Below are 19325 nucleotides of genomic sequence, written 5' to 3'. Positions count from 1 at the left end.
AGTTTTGGGATACACCAAAGCACTGTCCGGTGGATTAGGGCATGGTTGACTGACCGAAAGCAGAGGGTAGCCATTAGTGGGGAATCATCGGGATGGCGGCCAGTGACAAGCGGGGTCCCCCAGGGCTCTGTCCTGGGGCCGATCCTGTTTCATCTTTTCATTAATGACATGGAAGAAGGGGTGAACAGTCTGCTGATCAAATTCGCAGACGACATTAAAACTGGAGCAGTGGCCACAACTGAGGAGCAGGTACTCCAGGTCCAAAAGGATTTGGACAGACTGTGGAAGTGGGCAGGAGACAACAGGATGGTGTTCAAGGTGGATAAGTGCAAGGTCTTGCACCTGGGGCATAGGAATGGGTGTCATCAGTACAGGTTAGGCGACAAGAGGCTGGAGAGCAGCACTTGTGAAAGGGACCTTGGGGTGCTGGTTGACTGCAAGCTAAACATGAGCCAGCCGTGTGATGCGGTGGTCAAGTGGGCGAACGCCACCCTTGGTTGCATAGCCAGAAGTGTGGCTTCTAGATCAAGAGAGGTATTACCACCACTCTATACGACTCTGGTGTGCCCGCAACTGGAGTATTGTGTTCAGTTTTGGGCCCCTCATTACAGGAAGGATATAGCCAAGTTAGAGTCAGTGCAGTGTAGGGCCACAAGGTTGGTGGCTGGTTTGCAGGGGATGCCGTATAAGGCGAGACTGAGGGAACGGGGCCTCTTCGGCCTGGAGAAGAGGATACTCAGAGGGGATATGTTGGCGACATCCAGGTATGTGAGGGGGTGTCACACGGAGCTGGGTAGAGACCTGTTCTCCCCTGCAGAGGAAGGCAGAACACGCTCCAACAGAGCAAAGCTCAGGGAGCCAAGGTTTCATTTGGATGTCAGGAAGCACTTCCTGACGGTTAGGACCCCCAGGGTGTGGGATGGGCTTCCACGAGAAGTTGTTGAGGCCCCATCGGTGCTGGTGTTCAAGGATAGGCTGGACGTCCACATGCTGGGCATGTTGTGAGCTGAGCCGGCTGGTGCCGGAGGTCAGACTAGATGGCCCGGGAGGCCCCTTCTGACTCGCTCTGTTTCTATGTTAATTAATCTGCAGTTCAAAGGAAACACAATGAAGGATGAACAGTTAGACCATTGTGAGAGCTGCTGTCATCCAGCCCAGTCTTAAAGCGCTGGACTTCACATGGCAATGCAAGCTTTGCCTCCAACTTCATGCACTCTTAACCTGGGAGCAGCTCCCTTTGAACTCGGGGGAACTTAGGACTGTATCCAGTGCTGGTTTTGTGCTTCGAGGAAAGCTGGACAATTGCAGAACCTGCTTCCCGCAATGATGGTCCCTCAGGACATATCCCGCTTTGCTCCGGAGGGGTTTCAGGCCTGCAGGAGCAGCTTTTCATAGATTCCCCCTGCAGGAGATGCATGAAAACCGGGTTCTCAAGCTTGCATATGTGGAAGTATCTCCATTGGACACAACCCTCATTCTTCAGGAAATTTGGATCAGGTTGCACAATTCATTACTTTCTCATTCTCAGGTATGTTGGGGGGCGATTCAGGGACACAAGAGGCCCCTTGGGTTGGTTTTGGAGAGCCATGTGCCTCCGTTTGGCCCAACTTGCGCACCCTGCAGCCTTTTCACTGAAAGAAGTCTTAGAGGTGGATTCTTTCTGTGGGAGTGAATGTTTTGGTAATCTCAGGTGCCTATGTCTCAGAATTTGTATATTCACCCAGCATTTTTCAAGCTTCTTCCTTAAAAGAGGAGACCATTTTTTCCCAATGTCATTACTGCAAGTCACAATGATAACGAAGGTTTAGCTAGTAAATGGCCAAAGGGTTGGCTAATGATGCCCCCCTTTACCAAGGCCTTTCCTCATGCCTCCTTTCCTTTCATGCCCCAACTCAATTCGCTGTCCCCCTCCGGATCCCCACTTTGCTTGCCCCGTGCCCCTTATTCTGCGTCTCTGCCCTGTCGATCCCTGTACCACATCCTCATCGCCTCCTGCATCCTTTTTCTGTTCGTATCCCCAGGCCTCATTCGTTTGCCTTCCTGGCAGAACTGCCTTTGTTCGCTTTCCCTTTTGTCTGCCTCAGCTCATTTTCTGGGCCCACTGGGACATGTTCCCCTGCTCCGCCCCAGCATGACCCAGGCAGCTCAGCCTGTCGGTATTGTCCAAGATCTGATGAGCTCTTCTAGGCATTCCCCAAATGTCGACTGGGGGAAATCTCCTCCTCACCCCTTGAAAGGACAAGCCTAATACCCTCTGAAAAGCTACTTCCAAACCTCTTCAGTTGCAAAAGGGCTTTGCCAGAATGCTGGCCAGGCAGCGGCTCACAAGACGCCAGCCCAAGGCCTCCTTCAGCCTGCCATCCTTTGATCTGGGCCACGAGATCTGTGACCCGTTTGCCTGATGGATGCCTGCAGCCCATGACATCCTCGCTGCCCTGCCCAGCCTGTTGCCCCCCAGGTGCAGGGCCTTTGCAACGTGCAGGTCCTCCGAAGCATCGGGCCGGCCTTTCGGGCTGCTCCGGGTGGCTGGGGTGGGGGTGAGGATGGATTCGGTGACCTCCAGACGTACGGCGTGGGACAGCCCTCCGCATTCTCGGCGCGTTTTGCACAGCACTGTTTGTGAGCACCGCATTCCCTTGGCCAGCCTGATTTACGGTCTCCATTAAAATGCAAGCACAGAATGCTATGCGGGTTATTAGTAGGCTTTTAATCTTTGATTTCATGTCCAATTAGCTGCAAGAGGTCAAACTAGACTTCCTTTTTCCTTTCAAAGCAGCCTTTCCTGAGGGTTGCTCTTCCTCCCTCTTGCTTAAAGCAGAGGTAGGCTTCTTGTGGTTGGACTGCAGTTCCCATCAGCCTCAGCCAGCAAAGCCAGTGGTGAGAGACGATGCAGTTTACAAACCGGGGGTATTTGGAGGGCCACAGGTTGCCTCTCCCTGACTTGAGATTTCTCGTAGCAGCCTGAAGGGCGTTAGGCCGTGTTGGCTGGGCTTAGTTGGAGTGACCATCCAGTGCATCCAAGATGCACCAGGCTGCGCTCTGAAGGCTGGTCTGGGTCTTGGCTAGTGGCAGCTCTCCAGCATCTCTGGACTGTGAGAGACAGATCTTTCCCATCGCCTGCTACAGGAACTTTTAACTGGAGGTGCTAGGGATGAAGGTATTGCTCAGAGAGATCTTTTGCTCTGGTCCAATGCCTGTGAATCGACAGATAAATAAAATAAACCTGGTGCCTTTTCTGTATGCCAAGCAGGTGTGGTACCACTGGCAGGTGTTGTACCAGAAATGATAAATAATACTCACGATGCAAGAGGAATGAGCCAGGATCATCTGAGACAAGCTCACCTTTTGTATAAGAAACATATAATCCCAGAAGGCTGCCATGATTGCATTGCAGTTCCTGGCCTTCTGGGTTAGCAGGGGGCCCATGGGATTAAAAAAAAGCCGTCTTTCCCAGCATGCCCTCGACGGATTTCATGGCTGTGCTCAGAACGGGGTGACATGAGGAGCTGGGCCACTCTTCAAAGGAGCTGAAGAGAAGCTGGCTTCCCGAGGTCCACGCTCTCCTGCAAGGGTTAACTTCGATGATCCCTCGGCCCTTCAAATGCCAGCCCGGACCGCCTGCGGGCACACGCAAGCGAGCCCCTTCATCATGTGAGACCGATGTGGTGAAATTGCCCCATGATGGCTTGGCTACCTAAACAGTAATGTGTGAACTGAGCCAGGAAATCTTTGTGAAAGGTCAGCTGGTAGGAGAGAGGGGGAGAGAGTCATTCGATTTGCCATTTTAATGCAAGCTTACCTAATTTCATTCTTTCTAACCAGTACAAGAACCAACAGTCAGCTATCCAATATGTAGGTGATACAATCCTCTCAGTCTAGCACTCCAAAACAAACAAGCACCCTCCAGGAGAGTATCCAGCTTATAGATTTTAGAGATTTTAAAATTAAAAAACCTAAACATCATATAGAGATAACATTTAAACATGTGTGCACATAAACAGATTTCTCTCTAAAGCCTTTGGTTAAATATTTGAGTCAGTCATCCTTCAAAATTCACATTAATCTGAATTACACATTCAAAAGATGCATATCCTTGAGGAAACAAACTCAAAAATGCATTTGTTGATGGAAATAATGTTAAAATGCATTGCACTGGGAGAAATTGCATCCAAAAATCTATTTCTTAGAAGAATGCACATGAAATGCTTGTGAATGGTCATGTGAGCATGAAACACAAAATGTCAACTTCGGGACAAGCTGAACCTAAGACTGGAAAGATGAGAAAGTTAAACTGACAAATTCATACAGCCCCAGCTGGTAGCTGCAGAGCATCCCTCAGCTGCTCTGAAAAAGAGAACCGTAAGCAATGTTGCAGCAGGGTGAATTGTTTTAACAATCAAAGTAACACTCAAGAGATCACACAATCCTATCAATTATTCCAATTATTAAAGGATAGCACTTCTGTCCATTCCATTGTGGTAGCGATAGCAAGAGCAATATTTAAGGCCTCTAATTATTTCATGGTGGAAATTTATCGTGGCAGCCTCTGGAAAACAGATGTTTCCTAGCCTGGAACATCGGCACCCACTTGGGAAGAAGGGAGAGGGCATGACCACAAACGCCACTGTCCACTAAATTCATAAACAAATTGCGGTCGCGATGGCTGCACGCTGTCTCACAGCATTGCTGGCTGGCCACGGATGCAGCTGTACAGACCAGCTTTGCCAAGCCCAGTGCTTTTTTTGTAAAAAAAAAAAAAGGTGCCAGAACTCACATCACACACATAAACATAATGGTCGCCGCTGGCAGTAAGCAGCACGCGACCACACACACCAGTCCCAAGCCGAGCAGCGAGCCGAGCAGCACCCTCACTATCTCACTGTCAGCACGGACACAAAAGGACACACAAGCAGCCCGTAGGCACTATGTTAATGATGTTTGCTGCTGACCTGCTAGGCGATTTTTATTATTATTATTATTATTATTATTATTATTAGAACATTTCTATGCCGCCCCTTGCCGAAGCCTCGGGGCGGCTTACAAACACAATAAAATACAAAAATAACAATATAAAATTAAAATTAACAATATAAAATGAATAAAAATATAAAATATAAAAGAAATATAAAATATAAATGAAGTCGCCCTGGCCAGATAAATAAGCAAATATTGATAACAATTAAAGTGACGTTTAAATAAAAAGGTCTTCACCTGGCGCCGAAAAACAAGTAACGACAGCGCCAGGCGGACCTCTCTGGGGAGCGCATTCCAAAGATTGGGCGCCACTGCAGAGAAGGCCCTCCTCCGAGTACCTACCCTCCTAATTTCTTTCACGGAGGGTTCCCGGAGAAGGGCCCCTCCCATTGAAAAAAAACGGTGCCGGAACGCCGTTCCTGTGCGTTCTATGACAAAAAAAGCCCTGGCCAAGCCTTCGTCTACGCCAGCCTTCCACAACCTGTTGCCCTGGCAGGGAGTTTCGGGGCTGCAGTCCAAGGTAACCTGGCCACGGAGCGTCCTGACCACGGAGCCGGGCTCATGTCCCAAGGTCCTCCTCCTGCCGTCGCCACCCACCCCTCTTGCCTCCCGAATCTGCCTGGAGTAGCGCAACTGCGATATGGTGACTGTTGCTTCTTCTTCATTTGGCACAACTGTGCAACCGTCTCAAGAGACGGTGGCACTTCGATGCCGACTTTCTCCAGGGGGATTAGGGCTTACATTCCATTTACCAAACAAGTGGACCGGCCTTAATGCCAGCTCATTAACATAGCATGACCTTCTCTTCAGAGTTTTCCCTTCCCTCGGCAACACTTAAGCTCTGTTCGTAGAATCGTTATGGTGAGTGATGAGATCACGCCAGGGTGACACAGTATAAATGACTTCTGCTAAATAATCATATGATGAGCTGCAGGAAGGGAGCTTTATTAGTCTTAACTCAGCAGGTATTGATTGCGGGGAGAGGAAAATGGTTGATCGATAGATCAGAAGACAAGTGACAACAGTAGAAAACTCTGTAAATCAAAGATACAGTTTTATAACCGAAGTAAGAACTATGAGTTGCCCTTTCCAGTTTCCCTGCACCACCCCAAAGAGAGTTTCAGATTGGAGTAATTTGTCTCCATTATCACTTGGGTCCTTGGAGAATGTAGAGGGACTGGAGATGGTTCTATTACGTTCTTGCCTATTTCAGGGAGGAGATTATGACTGGCCTACCCATGACTCTCAGAATGCCATTGTGATGCCAGTTCAGAGTGGAAGGAATTTGGCTGTTCCTCTCTGGGAAAAATAAAAGAGCGTGGCAATCCTGAATTATTCATCAGGATGCAAACCCCATCACTGCAGAATTCAGGTCTGACTTCTGCTTAGTCTGAAGAGATCCAACTAACAGGTTGTGTTGGAGACACTTGAAGGGCACCGAAAAGGGCTTGTGTATTTTGGTGGTGTTGACACACCCAGAGCCCTTTTCTGCTTCATGGCAAGGTTGCACGGAGGCATCATGTTGGAGAACTAAACACTTGTGCCTCAAGGACTGGGGTGGGTGGGCGAATAAATTGGAGAAATGCATCGAGGATCATGGTTGCTACTCTGCTTCACGCGGCTCACCTCTTCTGTCTGATACATTCTCTTTATAGCCACAAACTGAACAGCTCTGCTTAATAGTTTCTCTTTTGACTATGCATAATCTTACCTACAGTGCATGATGCATAACTAAGACCAATGTCCTAACTCCCCCAGTTCTAAGACTGCTTATTTCATTGCTGTAATTTGTAGCACAGACAAAATTACTTATTTAAGTGATTATATGCCACCTGTTTTGCTAGCAGCATCCCTAGGCGGCTCACAATATTAAAAGAATTAACAATAAAATTCAACAGAACAATAACAACCAACGCGTGCAATATCGCACTCTGTTCCCACAATGCTACCGTCACGGGCGATGCATGTAGGCCGCTGTGCTTATGGCCTCACGGGCTGTTCTCTGCCTCCTAGCCCCTCCCTCCCCACCTGGTCCTCTTTTCCTTGCGCAGGAGGTGTGGTTTGCCTTTCTTGTCATTAGAAAGAATCAGAGATGCCCAAAAGGCTCGGGCTTGTTGACATTTTCCCCTGTCTGCCAGCCCCTGGACCACTTCACTGCTCACCCCGGCCTCTGGATGCTTTCCGGAGAAGCTTAACATACCCTGAGAGGTCCATCTGAGAGCTGTGCTCTCATCCCCTACTCTCTACTTCCTGTTCTTTAGCCAGTGACCCGTCCATAAGAACATTTTCCCTTACTCCAAGGTTTCTCAGTTTCCACGAGAGGTTTTGGTTGCTCGCTGTGGCCTGCACCTCAAGGTGCTGGGGCTCCGATGCTTCCCTTCCCCATCACCCACACCAGCACCTCTTCGTGTGCCCCTATTTTGAGGCTCCAGATGTGGGAGTGAGAGAAGGGCTTTTTGGCCCCCCCAGCTCTAGAATGCCCTGCTAAGGGAAGCTCGCCTGGGCCTAAGGGATGTCTTTGCAGCACCAACTAAGACTTTTCCATTCACCCAGGATTTTGAAAGAATTTAAAAGTATTTTTAAAATAATTTGTGTTTTACTCGTATTACGTCAGTTCCTTCAGTGTAGTTTTACAATTTATACTTGATATAGTAGTTAATGCCCTCTTACTAGTTTCCCGTTGCTAATTTTATTGACACTTTATTTGCATGACTGCTCTTGTTACGCTGTCAATTGTAAAACATCTGCATACATTTATTTATTAAATAAATTCAAAACCATAATTTACCTGTGGCATGTGGTTGACCGGGAAGTAAAAGGCTCATTCAAACCAAGCATTGACTGGTTTGGAAAAAAACCTGCCTGCCCGTTACGCATTTGCTTCTGAAGGCTCAGTTTCTACAGAAATCCTATTGCTAGAATTGTGGTTTTATTTCGTTTATTGTGCTGTGTTCATTCTAAGAGAGTGAGGTGGAATAGTTCATCCAAGGGCAGAAACCGCACGTGTTTAGGAAGAAAAAGACTACAACCCCCAGCATTCCTAGCTAGCCGTGCTCCAGAGCTTTTGGAGTGTATGTGCCCTTGTCTGTATTTTTATTGGGCTGTGAGCGGCAGAGCTGTGGTTACTTAGACACCACTCAGAAAAGGGGTGCTGTTAGACCAGGCAGGCAGCATCATGAGATTTTAAGAGGTCACATCCAACCACGTCGGACTTTATTTAGTAAGCTTTTGCCGCCACAAGGGATGAATGAATAGGCTCGGTCATCCTACACTGTTGCTTCCGAAATTGCATTTCTAGCCTCATTCCAGCAACGGATACTTACCGGCCCGGGGGGGGGGGCGGGGGGAGGAGGGCTGACAGTAAATCTCGGTGCTTCTTCAGAATGTAAAACCCACTTTGTTAAGCAACGCCATTGCTGTGGTGTTCTCTGAGCAACAGACGGGACATTTATACGCTGTGAAGCTACAAGGCAGGAGACGGTGAGGTCAGGAGAGACGTGACGCCCTGGACAGCTCCGTGGCACCTTGATCACCTCCCAGCCCCCTTCCTCAGCGGAAGGCCTTCCAGAAATGTGGCCATGCTGATCTGGGGTCACTGGAATTAAAGGGCAGATCAAAGGAAATGCTTCTTCACACAGCACTTCATTAAACGATGTGCAGCAGGGCCCCTGTATCTGCGTGGATGGGGTCCAACCCCCCCCCGCCCCCCTGGGATGCCTGAAACCATGGGTAATAGCAGACAGTACACTATGTACCAGGGGTGGCCAGACTTAGAATCATAGAACAGTAGAGCTGGAAGGGGTCATTATTATTATTATTATTATTATTATTATTATTATTATTATTATTTATATTTCTATACCACCCATAGCCGAAGCTCTCTGGGTGGTTCACAACATTGAAGTCCCCCATCCAGATTCCGACCAGGCCTGACCCTGCTTAGCTTCCAAGATGAGGCGTGATCAGGCCCTTCAGGCTACATGGAGGCCATCGGGTCCAACCCCCTGCTGGTGCAGGACACCAGGTCACACCATCCCACTCAGGTGGCTGCCCAGTTTCTTGCTGAATGTCTCCAGTGTGGGAGAGCCCCCCACCTCTCCAGCCAGCTGGTTCCACTGCCCTTTTGCTCTGACAGTGAGGAAGCTTTTCCTGATGTCCAGCCTGAATCTGGGTTGTCACAACTTGACTTGATTATTCCATGTCCCACACTCTGGGATCAGCAAGAAGAGATCTTGACCCTCCTCTTTGGGACAGCCTCTGAGGTGCTTATGGAGGGATATCATGTCCCCCTCAGTCATCTCTTCCCAAGGCTGGACATGCCCAGTCTCTCAGCCCCTCCTCACAGGGCCGTGTTTCCAAACCCCAGATCCTTCTTGTTGCCCTCCACTGGACCCTTTCTAATTTACCTGCATCTTAAATCTTGGTTCCCAGAGCTGGACACAGAGCTGGACTTCTCAACAGAAGAGCCACCCGTGCTGAATGTCAGATGTTCGAGAGATGTTTGTGTTGTAAGCTGCCCCGAGGCTTCGGCAAGGGGCGGCATAGAAATGTTATAATAATAAAAAAATAATAATAAAGAGCTGCAAGCGGGCGCCCGCGGGTGGCGGTGGCGAGCAGCGAGCTGCAAGCCATGAAATAAACTCAGAGAAACTTTATCCTCAAAATAATCTCAAACGATAAGAATTCCTTTTTCTAAATTTCGTTCTTTCTTACCTCAGCATATGCTTTTTTTCTTGCCCTATGAAATTGAGATTTTTCGCTTACAGGAAGCACTTATGATTTCCTTTGGAGCTTTATGGCACTCTACCCCCTCTCTGCCAGGCTGAGGTCAGCCCTAGTTAGCTGCAAATGCAGTAGCTGAGCCAGTGGCCTGGGGGTCCTGCTGTAATTCTCCGCCACAGGGCGTGGCGATGGCCACCAGTTTGGCTGGCTTTAAAAAAGGACTGAAGACATTCTTGGAGGGGGAGGTTATCAATGGCTGCCATCCTTGTAGGCTGCGTGCTCCCTCCTGGACCAGAGGTGGCCTGCCCGCACACCCCAGTTGCTGCGGAGCCTGGGCAGGGGGTGGTCTTGCACCCTTCATGCGGGAGGGATCCTGGGGGCAGCTGGTGTTCCACCCTGTGTACCGAGCGCCGTACCGGAGGGACCTGGTGTCTGAGGCAGCAGGGCCGTTCTTACGTTCTTATGAGCTGGAGTTCAACACATCCCGAGGGTGCCAGGCTGGGGAAAGTTTGCTCAGAGCATGGCGGAAGCTCCACCTTTACCCAGCCTGCCATTTTGCGGTGCATTGTCTAACTTCCGCATGAATTAGGGTGTCCACACGGTTATGTGCTTGGTACAGCTCAGAAATAGCTGAAGGAGCGCTTACATCCATATGTGCCCGGCTGCCCCTTGAGATCTGCGGGAGAGGCCCTTCTCCGGGAACCCTTCGTGAAAGAAATTAGGAGGGTGGGTACTCGGAGGAGGGCTTTCTCTGCGGTGGCGCCCAATCTATGGAATGCACTCCCCAGAGAGGTCCGCCTGGCGCCGTCGTTATTTGTTTTTCGGCGTCAGGTGAAGACCTTTTTATTTAAACGTCATTTTAATTGTCAACAATATTTGCTTATTTATCTGGCCAGGGTGACTTCTTTTATATTTTATATTTTATATTTATTTTATATTGTTAATTTTAATTTTATATTGTTATTTTTGTATTTTATTGTATTTTATTGTGTTGTAAGCCGCCCCGAGGCTTCGGCAAGGGGCGGCATAGAAATGTTCTAATAATAATAATAATAATAATAATAATAAAATAATAATTTGCATCAGCATAGCTGCTGCAGCATCTGAAGTGACTTGACTATGGGAGGCAGAGTCTGTCCGGCTGTGCGTCCAGTAAACATAATTTGTTTATTTATTATTATTTATTTAAAACATTTTTATGCCGCCCCCATCGCAACGAAGCCTCGGGGCGGCTCACAAATGATTCCCATCATTTATCTCTTTATTCACTGCAACACCGGACTTACGATGCAGCCACCCTCTCCCGGAGTAATGCTCACACCAGCAGAAGAGAAGTGAGGTCTCTAGTGGAGATGGGGACAACGAAGCTCCTGGGCCGCAGCAGTAGCTGAAGGCAACCATGGCAGGGGATATTTCACAGGCAACAGAAGTGATGCTGGAGATAACTCTGGTTAATACTGCTCAGGAGAAGGTGATAGTCAACCATTTCTTACCTTGAAAACCCTGTGATGGAACAATCAGGAATGAAACAAGAGATAGTGCCAGAAGATGAGACTGAGAAAGGTCAGAAAGCATCCAGCCAGCTACCGGGGAAGAGCAGAGGACAAGTACAAATTGCGCTGTGACTAATGGCACAACAAGATCAAAGCCGAAAGGAAGTCTGGTGGGTGACATGCGAAAAGGCAAAAGAGAGGTCTGATGCTGGACTGCACATCCAATTGAACATGGAACATTGGAAGCATGAACCAAAGCAAACTGGAACCTGTAAGGCGGGAAACTGAATATTTAAACATCATAGTGCTCAACATGAGCAAACTAAAGTGGAATGGAATGGGACATTTTCAGTCAGACAAACTGAAAGTGTTTTACTCTGGGAATGACAAAGTCAGAAGAAACAGAGTGGCTCTAATATTGGAGCAAGACGTAGCGCAGGAAGCAAGGGGCTGTAATGCAAAGTCAGACAGAATCCGATCAGCCAGACTTGGTGGAAAACCTATCAACATAACAATTATTCAGTGCTCCAACAACAGATTCCAAAGAGGATGAGAAAGAAAACTTTTATGCAAGGGTTGAAATGGAAATAGATGACGCACCAAAACAAGATATATTGATAATCATAGGTGACTGAAATGCAAAAGTAGGAATCGAGTTGTGGAAGAATTTAGCCAAGGGTCAGAAAGAAGGTGGGAGAGCAATTCTCAGGATCTTGTGATGCCAACCGTGTGTTTCTTGCAAATGTGTACTTTAAACAACCAGTCATATGACTTTATGCCTAGACATGATAGAAGAATAGCCTGCAGAACCGGCAGTAGGAGATGTTTTATTCTTGCTGCCGAAAGAAGGCTGGGAGCATTCCACTAGTGACCATGGCCATATGCAAAATCAGAGCCAAGCTGGAAAAGATCACCCAGAGTATTATAGTGCCAAAATAACATGCCTGAGGAATCTGAAGTCCACACAAAGAATAGGTTTGCATTATTGAACTCAACTGACCATGAACTGGAAGATCTGTGGACTGAAACCAGAGGCATTCTTAGGAAAGAATTCCTGTAACAAAAAGAAAGAGAAAGCCTAGATGGATGATGGAAGAAACTCTCACAATTGCCAAGGACAGGGGGCAGCAAAAGCAAGAGGTGACAGAAATGTTGTCGAATCCGGAATGCAACTTTCCAGGGACTATCACAGGGAGACAAAAAGAATTATCGCAATGGCCCCCTGCTTCCTTAGCAACAGGGACTTGTCCTTCGTCGTCCCCAATAGCTGGCCAAATGCCTTCCAGCCTGGGAGCCTTTTCTTCTGCCACTATCTCTTGTCCCACTTTGGATTGTTTCCGCGCAGCGTTTTCAAGGTAAGGAGATTCTGGAGTGTTTCTCCTGCACGGCGCGAACCAGATGTGGCTTGAGCGTCACTGCCGGCATTGCCCTTGGCTACCGCTGCCTAGTATCCCTCCCCTTCTGCTGATGTGCAAATTACTGCTGGAGAGGGTGGATGAATCTCAATGTGGCGTTTTGACCATTCTGCGGTGAGTGACCCTGCTCAGACTGTTTGTTTGCTTGTTTGATAAAATTTGTATGCTGTCCAATTACCTACGTCTCTGGACGGCTTGCTGCATAAATAAATTGGTGACCCACTCTGGCTGCAATTAATAAAATACAATAATAAAATTCAGTATTAAAACTTACTAAAATATTGATTAAATAAAAAGGTCTTAACGTGGTGCCAAAAAACATATAATGACGGCGCCAGGCGGGCCTCTCTGGGGAGCGCATTCCATAGTCGGGGCGCCACCACAGAGAAGGCCCTCCCTCCTGGCACACATGGGGGTGTGCATCCAAGGCCTTTGTGTCTGACCATTATGTAATTTTATGTGCCATTTTAATTTTAAGGCTCAGCGCCTACATTCGCTTGGCTTTCCTCTTCCTTCTCCATCCATTTCCCCTTTTGCACTGCATGTCGGAGATTGAAGCTGTTATTTTGGACTGCAAACTGCTCTGAATGCTTTGGCTGAGAGGGAGTATATGCGAGTCCCTCGTATGTTTGGGGCCACTTAAGAAAGAAACTAGACATGCAGCCGCCCGGCCACCAAAGGCCTCCTTCGTCAGCAGCTGGCGATACGGGGCTGTGGTCGGCCTTCTGTGCATGCCGGAAGCTTCGCTCCCAGGTTCTGAGCCACAGGGTTAAGTACAGTCTGTACGCAGGAAAGGGAGAGAGGATTTTCCTCATCCCTTCCCTTCTCTTTTTCCTTGTGTGCCGTTCCATTTGAGATGGCGAGCCCGCAGGCAGGGTCTGTTGCACTCTGCCTGTTGCATGAGCTGCTGCTGGAGCTTCATTGGTTACTCGATCCCTGTAGAGAAACAGATGAATACACAGAGAATGCATCTTTGGTTGTGTTCTGGTGTCACCTGATGTGCCAATCCCCAGCAGAATTCCATTATTCGCACGAAGTGCTAGTTCCTTTCCACTCAGCGCTGGTGAGGTCTCTCCTTGGACTGCTGCATCCAGTTCTGGGCACCAAAGTTCAAGAAAGTCCTTGTAAGCTGTCCAGAGACTTTTTATTATTTCTTTATTTAAAACTTTAGTGTGCCGTCCCTTATACCTTGGCATCTCAGGATGGCTCGTAATCCATCAGGATGGCATGGTAATGGATGGCATAGAAAAATTTTAAATAAGAGAGAGAGAGAGAGAGAGGGGGGGGGGAGAGAGATGCAGACAAGCTGGGAAGGGTTCAGAGAAGGGTGACGAGGAGGATCTGGGGGACCGGAAACAAAGCCCTATGAGGAGAGACTGGAAGAACTGGCCGTGTTTAGCCTTGAGAAAATAATAAAATAAAATAAAATAAAATACAGAGCAAAGGACAGGGCTGCTGTCGGACCACCGTGCAGCTGCGGCAGCCCTGTGCCCCTTCCTTCCTTTTGCGCAGTTTAGGCTGCTTTTCTGGAAGTGAGACCTGCCAGGACGGGAGGCCTGCTTGGCCCCTTGTTCGGATGCTTGGGACTGGCCAGCCGTCCGAGAGCTTGCTGGTTCAGCCACAAGGCCTCAGTCCTTCCAGTCTCATCTGGCTTGTCTTCGCTGCTGACACACATCAGCCCAAGGGGGAAACAGGGATGTCTGTGGGCGTTTAAACGTACCAGTGTCGCAGCTGCAAAAGCCAATCTGTCCAAGAGTTTGCTGGTTCAGCCAAGGGCGACTGGACAGCCATCTGAGAGGGGTGGGTTGGCTTGGAGTCCTGTAACAGCAGGGGAATGGAGCTGGTGGCCCTCTGCCCCCTTCCAAGTCTACCATTCTGTCATTCTATAAATAGCCCAATTGAATCCATATTCATGGAGTGGGTTGTGTCCCTTGATTCCTTTCCAGTCAACATTCCCGCACTGCTGAAGCAACAAAAGAGCTTTAAGGGATTACCAGGAAGGGCCAGTGCAAGGTCTTTTTTTTTTCTTTTCCTTTTTCTGTTTTCCTTTTGGCTGATAGGAAGAGAAGGAAACCTTGCCAGCTTCTGCAGGGGTGTAGAAATCCTTCTTCATATAAGCACTCTCCATCCATTAGAAAGGAGATTTGAAAGTCCTTATTCCAGTTGGAATTTTTGAGTGACTTTATGAGGCCAAATGAACTTTTGGAAGTCGCACGATTTCGACAAATGAATACACAGTAGATGATGCAGTCACTCGCTCGGTTCGTCTTCAGACGATAACGCGCAGTGAGTTTCCCTCACTTCTTGTCTGCCGGAGCAAGAGAGAAACGCTCAGCTGTGGATGCACAATCGTACTTAAGCACCTTGTTTTTCTAAATGTACGGGAGAGCGCTAAAATTGGCGTGACTGATTGATTGGTTATATCTGTACCCTTTGAGCCTTCGAACAGTAGGCATATAACTGAGCACCCCACCCCTTCCTGTTTTTCCCCGTCTTAGGGATGCGGCAGGGAAATGATGTTGGCACGCAGTATCGGTCTGCCATCTACACATTCACCCCAGAACAGATGGAAGCTGCCTTGAGATCCAAGGAAGAGTACCAAAAGGTAAGATTGGGTTTGAGTGCTTTGAGATCTCCCACGAGCACCCGGCCCTTCGAAACAAAGCAAAACAGAGCAAAACTCCTTTTTGCTCTCAGCTCTCCGCCATCCGTGGATACGTAGCCGAAAAGTTTCTTGAGACTTCTAAGTGCCAGCCTTAGTTTTGCAGGCCCCCTGGAGAGCAGCTGCCGCTTGGGTTTCCTGCCATGTTATTAGCCTCAGTGCATCTGCATCAGAGATTCCTTTGGCCTCGCTCCGTTTTCTTGCATGGTGTCATTCACAACAGAAGAGAGAATCTGTCACCCAGAACCGAGAATGTCATGTTGTGTCTTCTCTGTTGGAACAGCTGGGGTTCGCATGACGTCGGTGTCCAGTTGCAACTCCCCCTCAAGTTCTTAAACCTGTTGCGGTCAGGACTTGTTCCAAATACTTTCGGTGCTCGCGAGCAAAATAGCGGAGCCGGAGACGGGGTGGCTTTCCAGTTCCTGTCCTTGGGGAGTCGCTCCTACTTCGGGTCGTCTGCTAGTGTGTCTCTAAGCCTCTCCTGCAGAACCCTGCACATGCTTCTGGGCGCTCGGTCCAGAGCAGAATGGCCAGGGGCCAGCTGCAGCTGGCACAATCCCCAGCTACGGGACCTGGGGGGGTTGCAGTCGGAAGCATCTGCAGGACAGCTGGGGGCCTGGCTCTTCGGCCTGGGCTGTCCTCTTGGGGGGCAGACGGGCGGGTGGGGGGTGCATACGGCCTGATTTAGCTTAAAGCTCCTAGTACCAGTAAGAGAGTCTCAGGAGAGGCATGTCAGCCATTTGGAATGGAGAAAGCCGTGCGGAAGCCAGGGAAGCCCCAAACACAGGAGCTAGTCAAGTACCTTCCAGGGATTGTATATTTTGTTATTTATGTATTTATTGCATTTGTATGCTGCCCCATAGTCAGAGGAACTCTGGGTGGCTTGCAGTGCTACATATAGCAATAGAGATACAAAAACAATAGCAATCAAACTATAAAACATAATAGAATTAAAAAATTATTTATTTATTTAAAACTGTTCTAGACTGTCCCTTACCAAAGTCTTAGGATGGTTTAACAGTACAAAAACAGGCATGGAGCCAACTGGGTGACTTTGGGCCAGTCACAGACTCTCAGCCCAACCTACCTCACAGGGTTGTTGTTGTGGGGATAAGATGACAGAGGAGATGTAAGCTGCCTTGAGCCCTTTGTAGGAAAAAGGCAGGATATAAATCAAAAAATAAATAAAATAAATAAATAAAATAAAATAAAACACAGCATCCTAAAAACCCAACTAGCAATGAAACCCCAATTAAAACAATCAGATCTTAAAACATTGGCAAAATAAAAACGGTTTTGGCCTGGCACTGAAAAGAGTAATGTGACAGTGCCAGACGAACCTCTCTGGGGAGCGAATTCCACATTTGGGGTGTCACCACAGAGAAAGCCCTTCTCCGGGTAGTCACCCTCCTAATCTCCTTCAGGGAGGGCACCTGGAGAAGGGCATCTGCCCCAGATCTCGAGGGGTGGGAGGGCACATAGGGGAGAAGGCGCTCCTTCAGGTACCCAGGACCCAAGCCATTTAGGGCTTTGTAGGTCATCACCAGCCCCTTAAATCGGGCCTGGACTTCAACTGGTAGAATACAATATAAATAATGTAGATAATAAATACAGTACAGGGTTCCGAGGGAACTCTAAATATTCAGACGTGGCCTGTGGGTAAAGCTCCACAGCCGTGCCTCAAGCTGAAGGTGTTGCCTAGTCCCTTAGGGAAGTCGAAACTTCAGTCTGAGTAACCCTGAATAACCTCTCCGAAGATACCTGGCAATCCCAAGGAAGGAGCTGAAAGCCGCACCAGGCTGCAGGGGGATCCTGCACTGAGTTCCTGTCCTCGGCCGTCGCTCTAGCAAGGGGGACAGCCATCCTGGGACTCTTGATTGCCTGCAGTCATCTCTGTAGCTTCCCCCACCCCTGGCACCAAGGTGTGGAGCCCTCGCAAGAAATATGTGAGGAAACCATACTCCTGATCCTTCCCGCGCCCCGATCCAGCAGCTTTGGCCCATGGTGTCAGGACGAGGGCCTGCAGAACCAGGGGCACCTTTGCAGGTGCTTGGGGGGGACCCCTGAGGGGCAGGGGTGCAGTGCAGCCAGATGGCCTAGGGACCCGCATGGGAGGCCTCCCTGCCCGGCTCTGCTCTTGGCCGCAGCAACACGGGCCGTCCTTGTGGCTCCCTTGCTTGTGCTCCGGCTCTCTGGTTCACCTCGTCTGCCAGGTTAGAGCCAGGTTGGAGTCAGTGCAGCGCAGGGCCACGAGGTTGGTGGCCGGTTTGCAGGGGATGCCATATGAGGCGAGACTGAGGGAACTGGGTCTCTTCAGCCTGGAGAAGGGGACAGTCCGAGGGGACCTGTTAGTGACATACAGGTACGTGAGGGGGTGTCACACGGAGGTGGGTAGAGACCTGTTGTCCCCTGCAGAGGAAGGCAGGACGCACTCCAAGGGAGCAAAGCTCAGGGAGCCAAGGTTCAATTTGGATGCCAGGGAGCACTTCCTGACAGTCAGGACCCCCAGGGTGTGGAATGGGCTTCCCCGGGAGGTGGTTGAGGCCCCGTTGGTGAGGGTGTTCAAGGATAGGCTGGACGTGCACATGGTGGGCATGTCGTGAGCGGAGCCGGCTGGAGCTGGAGGTCAGACTAGATGGCCCGGGAGACCCCTTCCGACGCACTCTGTTTCTATGTTTCTATGTCTGGATCCTGCCTCCTGCATCACTTCAGTCCTAGTCTCCAGCCTGGCCCGTCTTCCCAGGGACCGGCACCCCTCCTCACTTGCTTGCTTCTGCACATGTTCTGCCTCTTGCTTTTCTGGAACTTTCTGGACAGGGAAATCTGCAGGGGATGCTGCTGCGTCACATGCTTGGCCTGAGCTATCCGGCAGGGAGAGAACAGGCTGCGGGGCTGCCCACGACCGAGCCGCGTTTCCAGAAGCTGAGCTGCCCGACCAGTCTGTGGGATGGGATCCGGCAATCTGGGACCCTCCAGATGTTTTTGACTACAGTGCCCAGCCTCCCCGCCTAAGCTGGCTGGGGCTGATGGGAAGTAACACTCAGGATGTCTGAAGGGTTCCAAGTTGGAGCAGACTGGCATACAGTGTTGTGTCTCCTGAGGAGGCAGCACCAGAACAAGCGACCTTGTGCTCAGTGAGACAGTACGTCCCTTTCCTCTGTTATTTTATTGTTTTAAATTTATATATAAAATTTGTATGCCATCCAATTATTTGCATCTCTGGACGGCTTACAACAAAGATAAATTGGCAATCCACTCTGGCTGCAAATTAATAAAATACAGCAATCATGAAATTCATTTGTCCCGGCATCGTCCGTGCTCCAAGGGCTTGGCCCGGGATCCGTCTTGCCATCTGCTCCCTACAGTCCTTCAAACGGGGTGGGCCCAGGACTGAATCGGGAAGCTTTGGCATGCAAGGCCTGTGACCTGGCACCAGACTTTGCTTCTTCCCCAAAGTCTTTCTCTCTCTTCCCCCCCCCCACTCCTGTGGGGTTCGCTACCCCAGTGGCCCATTGCCCCATGGAAACCTGTGCATTGAATGTTCAGTCCCTCCGCCACCCCGAGATCTGCGGGTGGCCGTCGTTCTGCTCATCAGATTCAGTGTTAAATGCTGTTATTTGCCCTCGATTCTGTAGTTGGGTTTAAAGTCGAAGGAATTATTCTCCCACCCGCCTCACCCCCTAGCTCTTTTCCATGAAAATGAAAAAGGAAGGAAAAATGGGAGGAAGCGAGTCGTGTCTGCAGGCTGCGTCGCTTCGCGGAGGTCGCCAGCTGCGTTCCGCGAAGGGCTACGCATCCCGAGCGTGGGCGCTTCGGACTGGCAGGCTCGGCTCTTTTTTTAGCACCTACTCAAGAGGAGGCCCGTGTCGGGGGCTCCCTGCTGGTCCTGTCACTGCCCATCTGTTTTGGGCTGCCAGGTTGGATGGAGGACCACTGGCCTGTGACTGATGGATAGGAGGCCAGGCGTGACCGTGAGGCCGAGCTCCGAGCAGCGGCCTCAGACGGGGAGCGTGTCTTTGTCTCCCACGGTCCTTCGCTGCCTGCCCTGCTCTTCTCCGA

The 19325-nt window shown here is 49.6% G+C and overlaps 1 protein-coding gene across 1 annotated transcript in view; it reads left to right on the top strand.

Moving 5' to 3' along the window:
* Positions 1 to 19325, top strand: part of MSRA (methionine sulfoxide reductase A) — a 222515-nt gene that overhangs the window by 124618 nt on the left and 78572 nt on the right. Inside the window, exon 5 of the mRNA XM_044450293.1 lies at positions 15103 to 15209. Within this exon, the coding sequence (XP_044306228.1) occupies positions 15103 to 15209 (107 nt within the window). The remainder of the gene's footprint in view (positions 1 to 15102; positions 15210 to 19325) is intronic.

Source organism: Varanus komodoensis, unplaced genomic scaffold (assembly GCF_004798865.1).
Source record: "Varanus komodoensis strain SLA01 unplaced genomic scaffold, ASM479886v1 scaffold64, whole genome shotgun sequence".
NCBI classification, from domain to species: Eukaryota; Metazoa; Chordata; class Lepidosauria; order Squamata; family Varanidae; genus Varanus; species Varanus komodoensis.
The sequence above is the reverse complement of the archived record's forward strand: the minus strand, read 5'-3'. Positions and strand labels throughout refer to the sequence as shown.